General features: G+C 42.3%; 1 protein-coding gene across 1 annotated transcript in view; it reads left to right on the top strand.

The window, feature by feature from the left end:
- The window catches only part of cerkl (ceramide kinase-like), a 34097-nt gene extending 21412 nt beyond the window's left edge, over positions 1-12685 (top strand). The window contains exons 6-14 of the mRNA XM_041951341.1: positions 2353-2483; positions 2619-2693; positions 6833-7010; positions 7383-7448; positions 8186-8217; positions 8312-8420; positions 8562-8658; positions 10958-11154; positions 12390-12685. Coding sequence (XP_041807275.1) covers positions 2353-2483; positions 2619-2693; positions 6833-7010; positions 7383-7448; positions 8186-8217; positions 8312-8420; positions 8562-8658; positions 10958-11154; positions 12390-12468 — 964 coding nt within the window. The 3' untranslated portion in view covers positions 12469-12685. The remainder of the gene's footprint in view (positions 1-2352; positions 2484-2618; positions 2694-6832; positions 7011-7382; positions 7449-8185; positions 8218-8311; positions 8421-8561; positions 8659-10957; positions 11155-12389) is intronic.
- Positions 12686-13035: the final 350 nt, after the last annotated feature.

A 13035-nucleotide genomic window follows, 5' to 3' on the forward strand; every position in this document is an offset into this window, starting at 1 on the left:
GCTCATAGATAGCTTCAAGCCACGGCACTTCTCTGAGCCGCTCTGTTTGGCGTTTCTTTGCAGGCGGCAGAACACCGAAGTCTGTCTGTTGTTTTTTATTATCTTTCACAGCAGTCTTGATTGGGTTAAATGTGTCGACAAGTAACGCACGTAGATGAGAAATGTGAATCGCTGCCTGGTACGTAAAGGTGCATTTTGAGACGACTGACGTTCCCTAATTGTTATTTCTGTCGCACACGTGTACCTGCACACCAGTTATGTGCACTCCTATTAATAACAGTATTTTAGGGTCAAAGTTAGTAGTAGTATGTATTGTCAGTAGTATGGTAGTGTTAATAGGATTTGGAGAAAGTATTTTTTCTGGGAAAGGGGGCAGTTTTGGTCTTACATGAACCCACTGACCATTTTTTTTACATACTTGGACAAGCAAGACAGTGGTTACATTTATGCTGTATTGTGTTTAGTAAATGTAACACAGGGGGTTGCTGCAACCTTCCCAAAATCAAATCCCACTGTTATTATTACTGATAGAAATTATGGACAAATATATCAAAATAAAATGTAAATCATATGAAACTGTAAGGTCCCTTTAATTTTACTAAATGTCAAAGCTGAATAAAGTCTAAATTCATTAAAGTCAAAGGTAATGTTTATTTAAAAGTCAACAGTTCTCGATTAAACAGTGACATCATCCTTCCATAAGACTCAACTGAACCAGATAATTAAATAGCAGTTTACGGTCAAAGGCTGACACTCAAACACACTGACCCAGACTGATTACACACACGCACAAAAACACACACACACACAAACACACACTGTCAGCTGGGATCAAACACCAACATCTAACTGAGCTAATCTCACTAATAAAAGTGAAAATAGTATCTTGTGTTACTGGAACAAAGAGTTCATCATCAACAGTAGCAATAACTACAAGTACAAAAACACTGATGAAACTCATTATCTGTGATGGTCTGTGTGTGTGTGTGTGCACGCGTAGGTGTGTGTGTGTGTGTGTGTAAGCAGCTTTTGTGCTCAGCCCTCATAAAGCTTAATGTGCTTAGAGAAGATTAGCTTCGTTGCTAAGCTAGCTGCTCAGTGTGTGTCTGTGTGTGTGCTCATGTGTGCGTGTGTGTGTGTGTGTGTGAGGCTGCTCTGGTGAGGATTTGGTTGAAACCTACATTTGCCAATTAGACTGGCTGTCACCGTGGTGACCGGAGGTCCAGGTAATCCCATCCACAGGAGGGGGGGAGGGGCGGAGTCTGTTTACCTCACATTTACTGCAGACACAAACTCTGAAGATGAGCCTTCTTCTTTTCAGTGAAACCCACCACAGACATTTTTGACTAGCCACCAACTGAACTGTAAACTTTTGTTAGAATTAAAAAAAACTAAAAAATGTAATATTTTATTTATGTATTCAACTATTTAAGTATATAATTGTAAATGTAAACTCCTCAGAGGACGTGATCTCAGTAGCTACAGCCCTAACAGTTATTGATGCCTTTCAAAATAAAACTACTTTTCTTCACCTTTGACCCAAGCTGTAAACATCTCAGTTTGTATTCTCCTGAGTAAATCTAGTTCTTTCACTGCTAAAGGCTGCATTTTTAAAGACCTGAAACTGAACCATTTGGCCTTCTATTTATTATTTGACTTGAGTCAGTTTCTTTCTCTCTCAAAATAATTTACTGGACATTTATTATGAAGCTCAAGTCATTAAAAGTCAGGCCCGGGTATCATTTACAATTTTTCCATACCTCAGTTTCCTCAGTTTTAGGACTGATACCAAAACAACACTTTGTCAATACTTTGCTTTAAAAATATACATTTATATATAGTTTTCGAGAAAAATAATTGGTAAAAATTGAAGCCAAGGTTTTCATATGTCAAGCGTTGTCTTTGTCTGATTTAAATCAGAATCTGTCAATAAACAAGACTACTGATGTGAGCCGACATTCAGTGCCAGGGTTATGTACTTGACATTTTCAATACTTGATGCTACAGATACATTTCGGCTGGTATCAAAAAAAGTAGTGAGGTTTGGATATCCAGTCCTATTCAGCGCTTTTACTTAGTAAAGAAATAGTCAGCAATGGTCCTGTGGAGAAGCTATGCCCCCTGCTGGATGACTGTGCGTATGAGGATACCTGTTAAAGGTGCCAAACTGTAAGCCCTTTTATGAGAGTTTACTGTTTCTGGATTTCCTGTCTGCCATCAGAAGTTCACAGCATAGTTTTGTTAGGACCTGAGACAGATTTATAAAGAGAGAAATCGGTTTCTGCTTGACTGCACTTGTGTACCTGGCTGTCCACCTGTCCTTACACAGTTTTGTCTCTACCTGTCTATCAGAGTGGTGTGTGTTGGTGGGGACGGTTCGGTGGCAGAGCTGTGTCATGCTATGGTCCTCAGAGCTCAGCTGGATGCTGATTCCCCAGAGAAGCCAGTGAAACCAGTGCTGCCACTTGGAATCATTCCTGCTGGTAAGAGAGAGGACACCCCCTCATACAGATCCACAGCATGTCGATCCATAGACTGTGACCCACACATATATATCCACATTATGTAGACACTGTCAGACAGGGTGCTTTGCTTTGCTTATCTGTCCATCTTTACAGGTTCTACAGACGTGGTCTCCTGTTCTGTTCATGGAGTCAGAGATCCAGTCACTGCAGCGCTGCACATTGTCCTGGGTAGGTTCTACCTGTTCTAGATCTCTAGGTACAACATCCTAGGTCCATAAAATCATCATTGGTTTTATCTGGACTAAATTTATAATAATTTTGTCAGTGGTGGGTTCAACCTGTTCCAGATCTATAATCAGATTGCCTTACCAAGGTTCTAACTCTTCTGTGTTATACTTACATTTACCTTTGGGTACAGTTGTGTTTACCTGTTCTTCATCTGTAGTCATGGGGTCCTTGGTAGATTCTACCTGTTCTATGTTTATACTTTTTTCATCCTGGGTGGAATCTGTTTGGTGGCCCCTACTTGTTCTTTCTGGGTGGATTATATCTTACCTGTTATAGATCTATGGCCACACTGTCTTGGGTGGCTTCTAACTATTCTAGCTCTATAGTTATATTGTCCTAGGTGGGGACTTCTTCTAAACCCTTTATTCAGATCATCCTGGATGTGCTTTACCTGTTGCAGATCTACAGTCATATTGCCCTGGGTGGGTTCTACGTGTTCTGAATCTATTGTCAGGTCATCCGTGATGTGTTCTGTCCTCCGTAAAGTTACAGTCATGTGTTGGGTGGGTCATACCTGTTGTAGTTCACCCGTTGTAGATTTACTGTCACATTTTCCTGGTTGGGTTTTATGTGTTTTACCTTTTCTAAATACATCATCACTTCATCCTTTGTGGGTTCTACATATTCTAGATCTATAGTGACATCTTACTGACTGGGTTTTACTGTTTTTTATATCGAGAGTCACATCATTGTAGGCCAGGTCTACCTGGATTAGACCTATAATCACTTTTACTCATTGGCCTCTACCTCTTCTAGATCTACAGCCACATCGTTCTGGATGGATTGTTCTATATATGAGTGCAGCCACTTTGTCCGAGGTGGGTTCTATCAGGCCTGGGTCTATTGTCACATTGTACTGGGTGGATTCTACCTGTTCTAGATCTATAAGCGTGTAGTCCTGGGTGGCTGCTACGACTTCTAAATCTATTATCATGTTGTCCTCTTTGGGTTCTACCTATTTTAGATCTATAGTCATCTGACATTGTTGTAATTTAATTGACCTCAGGCAGCTCACAGAGAACCAATCAGGAGCTGGTGTTTTTTAAGCTTTTATGTGATTGGCTGATTGACTGGCAGCATCATGGACAAAGTTTGAGAACAACCGAACGTACAAATGGAGTGAAGCAGACGGTGTGACTGGACTCATGAGGGAGGGAGGAGACAGATGTCTAACAGCAGTATCAGTTTCACTCTAAATCACAGGTTTCCTCTCCTCGCTGTAGCACCGCCCCCTGCACCTCTCCCCAGCTCCTCCCTGCTAAACCTGCAGACCAATCAGCTGGCAGCATGGCGGGCTGCTGTGTTTGAATGACGGGTTGTGGTCAGATGGTGGTTCATTAACACTAATTAATGCTGGACCGGTGTGTGTGTGTTTGTGTGTATGTGTGTGTGACAGATGGGAGTATTCATTGGCAAAAATAAGACTAATTCCTGAACAATGGAGAACAGTTAAAGTTCCCAGGCAGGAAGCTGTTCCCGCAGGCACTAAGTAAATACAGGTGAGTTCAGATGTGTTCATGAGGCAGCCAAGGTGAACTTACCTGAACTGTTACAATACAGCAGTGTCCTGATTCGACAAATGTACTCAGAAAAGATAGTGAGTCCACTACTGTCTATGTCAGCACAAATCAATGTGTGTTATGTCTATATTTAAATCCTCCTCCATGGTTTAATGTGTGTTTGAGGTCAGTTTAACCCGTGGTTAGTTAGTTTACTGTTATCGGAGCATGGAGCATCACTATGGTTGCTATGGTTACCTTCTGTTGACCTGATCAATGTTTAAGGTGTCACAAGGTGTAGCTACCATTGAGGATACTGAGATCATGGTGTAAACGCAGTGTTTCAGCATATTTAAACTACTAGTTTAACGTTTTTGGGAAATATGCTTATTTGCCGAGAGTTAGATGTCACTGTTTTTTTTCTGTATGGTGCATATGAGGCTACAGCCAGCAGCCAGTAATCATGAAGGCTGGAAACAGGGAAACAGTTTGCCAAGCTCTGTCCTGAGATAAGAAAGTCCACCTACCAAAACCTCTAAAGCTTGCTAATTAACTTGTTGTGGGAATGCAGCAGAACTCTCTCAGCAGCAGTGACTCCAGAAAGACAACTGGCAGAGTCTCCTGTGTTGGGCCACCAGGCATCCCACCCCACGCCTGACATTGCTGGGGTTTAGAGAGGGGACTTATTACTTACTGTAGCAGGCACAATAGAGTTCACCTGACAAACATGTATTCATAGCGCATGAATCCAAGCAGAGCACAGAGCAGAGCTCTTAGTGTGATGGCAGTGAGACCAAACATGTGGCATCAAACAGTTTTGCGATGTGGAGATACGTGCTTGTCACATCCCCCTCGCACGGCGGATGCATCAGCAGATAAAACGTGGGCGGATCCGTTATTGGCCACATGACTCCTGACTCAGAAACTCAGAGGATGACCCCATGTACCTCCATATGAGGAACCTCAGTGTAGCGATGGCTCGTTTCCTCATTTCCTCCTCCTTTGCCACGGTCACAGTGGAGCTGGAGAGGCATGTAAGATGCCCCACAATGGAGTAATTTGGCAGCAGAATAGGAGATTGTGCCCCCTCATCAGCATTAACGTGACAAAGGAAGAGGCCAGTTTTTTCAATAAGGATCAGTCCTTTATGAATCAAATTCTCTATTATATATCTGTTATGTTACCTGCTGTTTATGTGGTCAAAATAAAAACTGGTTGCACCTTTTTAAGAAGCACTTCAGGTCTGATCTCACCGACACACTGACTGTGAGGCTGACCACCTCAGGATTAAAGCTGAGACGTCAGTCTCACACACGCACACACACTGACAACATGCCATATGGTGAGGAAATCAGATTCTATCCAGAGAGACAGACAGGCAGTCAGTCAGACAGGCAGGTCGGGAGACAGCAGTTCAGTAGGTTACAGCAGGTATGTGGCCAGATGGCATGCTGTGTGTGTGTGTGTGTGTGTGTGTGAGTGACTGTGTGTGTGTGCGTGTGTGTGTGTGTGTGCGTGTGCATGTGTGTGTATGTGTGTGTGTGTGTAGTATCTTATTGAGTGGTCTTGATGATGAAATGAGGTTGATTATATTTTTATTCAAGTTACTTAACGGCTGTGGTTTGTGCTGCATTCACAGGCTGTGGGAATATAAGTAGTAAACAGTCTTGGATGTAGCAACCATGTTCACACTGCTTTCACTATGACTGGAGTGGAAGCACAGATATCAGATAGTTAGATAGATATACAGACAGTCTGAACACAGTGAAATACACAACTGTCATGTTTGTAATTGCAAACAGATCAACGAAATCTTCAGAAGTAGATTTGCTGGCTGCTTTACTTCAGCTCAGTCATTTGTATACTGCATTACATTTTGACAACGTAATGAATTTCTTTGGGGACTTATAAGCCACATTTTGTGGCCGTCATCAGCTGATGGAGTCTCACCTTTTAAATTAAGTTGAACATTTCTCATGTTGTGTCTGTTGGCTTTTGTGTTTGCTTGGAATGAACAAGCAGTCAAATCATAGTGTTAGTCATTTAAAGGAAAATTTCACCCAAACGTGAGAATCATCTTCTTGCTTTGGAAAAAAATTGAAGAGACAGATCATCATTTAATCTTCACTTACAGTGAGAGACACACATTTGTCCTAAATCTCTCAATGAATTCAGAGGTCTGCTGCTTCAGAGACCGGTCAGACTGGACTGTTGCAGCCAGGGACTGGGAAAACTGGACTGATATACCACCAGAGACTGGCCAAACTGGAGCAATAACAATCAAAGACTGGTCACTGATTCCTCTGAAGTTTAGAGACATCAACACACACACACACACAGGCACACGCACACGCACACAAACACACTCCTGACCTCTTTCTGTCGCCCATATTTGGAATGCTGTTACCATGAATATTAATGAGCTCCTCACCATACGACCACTTGGCTTTCTTACAGGCTGTGTGTGTCTGTGTGTGTGTGTGTGTAGGGTCTTAAGTTTTTCTAACAAATTTTCATAGTCAAAAAGAATCTTTGATCAGTCTTTCCTTCCCCCCTCTGTCTCTGTCTCTCTGCCTGCAGGTCACCTGCAGCAGGTGGACATGTGCAGCTTCTCGTCTCTCGGTCAGTTGGTGCGTTTCGGTTTCTCTGCCATGTTCGGCTTCGGTGGGCAGAGCTTAGCTCGGGCGGAGAAGAAGAGGTGGATGCGGTCGTCACGACGACGAGAGTACGCTTTGGTGAAGACCCTGGCTAGGCTGAGGTAACACACACATAGACACACGTGGACTGTACAAACACACACACACACACACCTTTGGAAGTTAAATAGAGAGTAAGATGAAGTTTTTTCAAGCACCATATGTTGAGGCTCTAAAGCCCGCCGAGACAAGACAGTGATTTTTGGCTATTTATATCAAATTCACTTGAATTCAGATTAAAATGAGTATGTCACAAAAACTACACTTTTAGCCATGCTAGCAGCATGTCGGATGGATTGGCATGAAATTTGGTACAGATATTCATGGTGCTCAGAGGATGAATCCCTCTGATTTTTTCGTGCTCCTCCGCCTTTTCCCCTAGCACCAACAATATGTTGACGTTTGTGTTGGACATTTTTGTCTGTCTCTCTCAGACCAGAGGACTGTCAGCTGTCCTTTCTCCCAGCAAAGAAGCCAAACAGGAATTTGTCTGAACATCGGTGAGAACTTGCACATGCACACACACACGTGTAGACTGTGTTATGTACAGACAGAAAACTTCAGGCTTCAGACCAACATCCACACTGTGTGAAACAACGCAGTATGCTGTTGTTTCAAGGCTCAAGACTCTGCATTGGTGGTGGCTGGTCTTTATTTGAGGTTACAGACACTGAGGGCTTCTGGATAGATATGTCCCAGAAGGCTGCTGTACTACAACATATGACTAGATGTACAAAGGAAGAAGTTCAATAAAGCTGGAGGTAAAACTACCACAGTGTGTCCCCCCGGTGTTGATAACACAAACATCAGACCTAATGTAATACTCACTAAATTTCTTGTGGACCTTGTGTGAGATCGTTATTAGACTTGTTAAGATAAGATAAGACTTAATTGATCCTACGTTGGTGAAATTCACTTGTTACAAGAGCAAGAATCAAATGGAAAGGTAGAAAAAAGAACAAGCAGAACAAATTGACAGTAAAATGTACTGCTGATGCATCTACCTGCCTCACATCTGTATTGCCACTTTGTTAACCACACTGCGCTTTGATAACTGATTTCATATGTTGTCCAACTTTTTACTGGACTGATTTAAGGACTGATTTGATAACTGATTCATTGAGCATTTTTTCTGGTTTGAATGAAGCAGAGCAATATTGCGTACGTGTTTATAAATGTCGCTGTGTCAATTTGACAGTCTGTCATGTTTAAAACAAAATGTGATCTGCTCTCTCAGAGACCAGGACCAGGACCAGGATGCAGAGTCAGGTGAGACCCGATCTTGTCTAGCTTTAGACAGTGAAGCTGGTTCAGATTCAACCATTTTGATTTACTGATTTCTTCCTGTGATTGTTCGGTACAGAGGGGGAGGGGTCCTGGACGACCAATCAGGGCCTGTATCTGAGCATCAGTATCATGTCCATCCCCTGTCTGAGTCCACACACACCTCAAGGACTGGCTCCCAACACCAGGTACATGAGTGTATGACGAGCTGTTAATCCTTCTGAGAATGTTAAAGTCAGCTGTGCTGTGACCTTGAATGCACCATACTGTAGGTCATTTCATCATGTCTCAGCAACTCAACATACTCTTCCACTTCCTGTTTGTGACAGGTTGGCAAATGGCAGCGCAGCATTGATTGCAGTTGGAAACACTTCCAGGTCAGAGTTCATCAAACACCTGAAGAGATACAGCAGCTCCAGTGGACAGGTGAGAGCAGCTGTCAGTCAATGTCCTCTCTGTGTTTCCTTTCAGGACAAACTGGAAACATCATCATTTCCACCATGTTGTTTAGGATGAGGCTACATGTGTTAGGACTGAGCTTCGATGGCGGTTTATCAAATCAAAGTACATAATTGAATCCCCTATCAAATGTTATTACCTTTCAACATTTGCAGGTGACTGAAGGCTAAAATAACTCCCACTCAGAGACGTCTAATCACCTTTTCTAGGTTTAGAAGGCAGAGACACTATTGGTTTAGTTTTTAGTGGCAGCCTAATTAATGTTAACAGCCTGAAGCTAAGTTGAGCAGCATCATATACGAAATGTTCATTAAACATATCCGACACATTCTGTTCGATGTGTCGCCTACTGTACTTAGCTACTTACTGAAGAATATGTGTAATATGAATCAAAGTTTCACTGGGAGATTCTAAAAGCAGCTTTAATAAATCTTTTTATTATAATAAGGTATCAAATAACAGTGTGAAGACAATGTGAAAGGGGTTGCTTGCAGTAATGAACCTACAGCTTTATGGAGCTTTATAGTGACTCTCAGCTCTTTGTTTATCTGTCCAGCTCACAACTGAACTGTTTTGATTCACTCTCACCGCTCTCATAGTGTCATTTCTCAGCCGAGTCCTGCGATCATCAGAAGCAGCTCCATTGAGCTTCGCTAATACAAAAAAAAGTGAAGAAATTTGTTACCGTTAATGAAAGGAGGTATTTTGCCAAATGGAAACCAGATCCAAAATAGAAGCAGCTCTCTGAACCCGTACCTGACGTGGCTTGTGTTTGAATTAATGGCGTCAGTTGTTGAGGTGTCTCAGTCTTAATCTTGCCATTCTAAGGCTTCGCCTCTCACAGAGTAAAAACAACCAAACAAACTAGTTAATGGGTAGATTAACCTGGTTCAGCATGGCCTGGCCCGGTCTGCCCTGTGAGACTGCACGCTAACCCACTTACTAAATATACTGACAGCGTGGCGTTCACTGTCCCGCAGAGTAAACAGGTTATGTACTCACTGACCTATATCCTGTTTGTGTTTGTCCTGATGGAGGGACGGACAGCTCGGCGTCAAATACGACGGGGCGTCCTGGTGGAGCAGCAGGTTTGAGTCCCGCTGTGGACGCTGAACCTCACCGGGCCTAGTCGGGTGTAAGTGGGTGCCAAAAAACTGAAAGAAAACCAGAATTCAAAATCTAAAATCCACAGTCCGAAACCTTCACTGTGCTTCTCTGTACTTAAACAACACCTGTGTGTCTTCCAAAGGTAGTCCGTGTCGTACAAGTTATCCTTTGAGTGTTCTCTCAGCCAGTGTTTCCATGCTGAGCTATAATCGAGGAATAGTACCACCAACATTGAAAGATGCCTATTTGATGTGTCTAACTCAGACTGCTGAAGCCTCGTGTTAACTTCAGTTCAACTTGAGAACAGCGTGCAGAGAACTGTAGATCACTCACACTGAAGCACATTTTGAAGGGAGCAAGAACTGTTTCAGTGTTCATATGGACACCTGACTGTTTATCCTTTACTTTTTCAACATCACATTGTACAAATATTACAAATGTTGCTAAAGTGCATGAAAGGAAATGTATTATCAAAAGTACTCAGAGAAATTACCTGGTGACACTATTACTGTTAATACTCATGCATTAATGTGTACGCAGCATTCTACTGTTGTAGTTGGTAGAGATGGAGGTTATCTTTAAATATTTTATTTAGTGCTGCAAGTATTCATTATTCTGCTATTGTTTTTTTTTTTTTGTTATTATAGATTAATCTGCTTTTTATGTCCTCGATCCGTCCAATCATACTGTCACAATTACCCAGAACTGACAAGTGACTCCTTCACATGGCTTGTTTTGTCTGATCAACAGTCCAAACCTCAAAATGATTCAGTCTGATGTAATTTAAATTGAGATTAATAGACTCTGCTGACACAATAGAACAAACCTGAGGGGAAAGGAAGCAGACAGGACAGAGACAGCCTGTCTGTCTGTTGGTCTGTCTGTTTGTCTGCCTGTTGGTCTTTGCTGCCCCCTGTTGGAGATCCATGGTGTTACAGTAGAGACAGCAGAGGACAGTAAACAGGAAGAAACTGAGTCACTCCTCCAGATTAACAAGCTGCTTAACAAGGATCTTAACAAGCCTTTCTATCCTCCTCAGCTGACCTTTGACCTGTGAGGATGCACGCACGCGCACACACACACACACACACACACACCATCATTCCTGTCTGTCTCTCCCAATTGCTTTGTCAGTCTGACTGTCTGTGTCCGTCTGCAGTTCAGCTTCTCCTTCGTGGAGACGCACACTGTCTCAGCGGTGAGGGTCCGTCCCCGGTCGATGGTTGGCTGGTCGGAGGAGGAGAGCGACGAAGAGGGTGACTCCAAAACCTCGCCCATCATCCAGTCAGAAGGAGCTGCCTTCCCCTGGAACATCGACGGAGAGCTGGTGGAGATTGCTAATGAAGTGCTCGTCAGGTATGATGCTCAGTGTTACAGTAATCATACATATTGTTGTGAACAGGGTTTTATTACAGTGAGTGAATCAGGGCTGCAGCTAACAACTGAATTATTGATTGACTGATCTGCCAACAACTTCCATGATAAGTTGATTATTCATTTGGTCGATACAATGTCTTATCAATAAGCTGTGAAGTAATTTAACCAGCAGTTATACATACATTACTCTATATCATGAGTGCATTCAAGCTCTCCCATCTTGAGAAGGGTCACCACAACCAGATAAGAAAAGAAAACAACATTTTCTCTCCTCCCCCTGGTGTCAGTCCATGCAGTTTGGATGTTTTTGCTCAGAACTGGTTTCATGGAATGCTGCTGTTCCGTACTGATGGATACATAGCGGGGCACCACAAGGTTCTTTGCTGGTTCCTTTATTATTTATGTTCTACATAAACATATCATCGCTCCCCCACAGACATAGAATATCAGTTTTTATGCAGATGACACAGTCTTGTGTGCATTTGCCTCCTCCTCAACTCAAGCTCTGGCAAGATTATGAGTTGCCTTCAGTGTTGTTCATTCAGCTCTGCAAAATCACAAGCTTGTGCTGAATGATCAAACAAAAGGTGATGCATTCACAAGAGCCCGTAATTCCAGTTCACATTTCCCCATCGTCCACTCGCTTCAAGGTACTGAAACCGAGGCTTTCCACTCCTGTAAATACCTGGGAATTTGGCTGAACTGCAGTCTCACATTTAAACAGCATGTGGAGCAACAGGCAGAGAAACTAAGATAAAAACAGGTGTCTTATATAGAGGGCAGGAAAATAATCATACAATCAACCATCAGGTTGACTTTATTGTTTTGCTGATAGCTTTGTCCTAAAACAACTTATTGCCATTTATTATTGGCCTTCCTTTTTATTGCATGAGACAAATATTGTCCTCATCACTGTGTACTGTGTGAAAAAGTAGGCTGGTCCACACTAGCACAAAGAAAATAACTATAATCTATCATTTTTGTTTATAAAAATGTCCTGCCAAAACTTGTATCTGTTCTTATATCAGAGTTCAGAAAAACAGGAGTTTTCTCACTGCCAAAGAATGAAGAGGAGGAGGCACAAATGTCATCTGCATGGGGAGATACCACCAGAGAAGAGGGATTTTTTAATATTTTTGTTTTGTGATTTGGGTGAACCAAAACAAACTAACTCTGTCTGTGTGTATGTACATGTGTATATGTGGTGCGTTCAGGGTCCACCCACAGCTCATCACTCTGTATGGGGAGGAGGTGGACGAGGCTGAGTCAACCGCCTCCTGCAGCTGCATCTGAATCCAGCAGGGAATGCAGCTGTGTGTGTTTGGATCAAGACACGTCACCATAGCAACCAAAACAACTCAACAGTGCCCTCTCTAGGCCATTACTGTTTTCATGGCGACGTGAACTAATGTAGAAGTTTAATTCACAGTAGCAAAAGCACATAAATATAGCAGCAGAGCAGCTTCCTGTTTACAACGCGTACATTAAAGCTGCAACATGAGTTGATTTTTTTTGACTGCTTGATTGATTGCTAACCTAGAAGGTAACGTGTAAGATACCTTTAATTTCAAACTTTCTGTGCTTTATGACCTTAACTGATTAATGAGGATTACGGTGAATGTTTACATTTGACTCTATTTTAATGACCAGCTCTTCTCAGATGACTTGACTTTAATCTAATTTGTGTTGCCTATTTTTTTATTCTGATTTTCCTTTTGTCTCATCTTGTCCAGTCTGTGGTTCTGTGGTAGAGAGCAAAGGTTCACCTGTAGTTTGTGAATCCGAAATATAGCCAGGAGCTAAAAATAGTTAATTGAATTCAACACTGTGGGGAAAAGAGGAATAAACTTTAAAGTAAAG

Source organism: Chelmon rostratus, chromosome 13 (assembly GCF_017976325.1).
Source record: "Chelmon rostratus isolate fCheRos1 chromosome 13, fCheRos1.pri, whole genome shotgun sequence".
Lineage (NCBI taxonomy): Eukaryota > Metazoa > Chordata > Actinopteri > Chaetodontiformes > Chaetodontidae > Chelmon > Chelmon rostratus.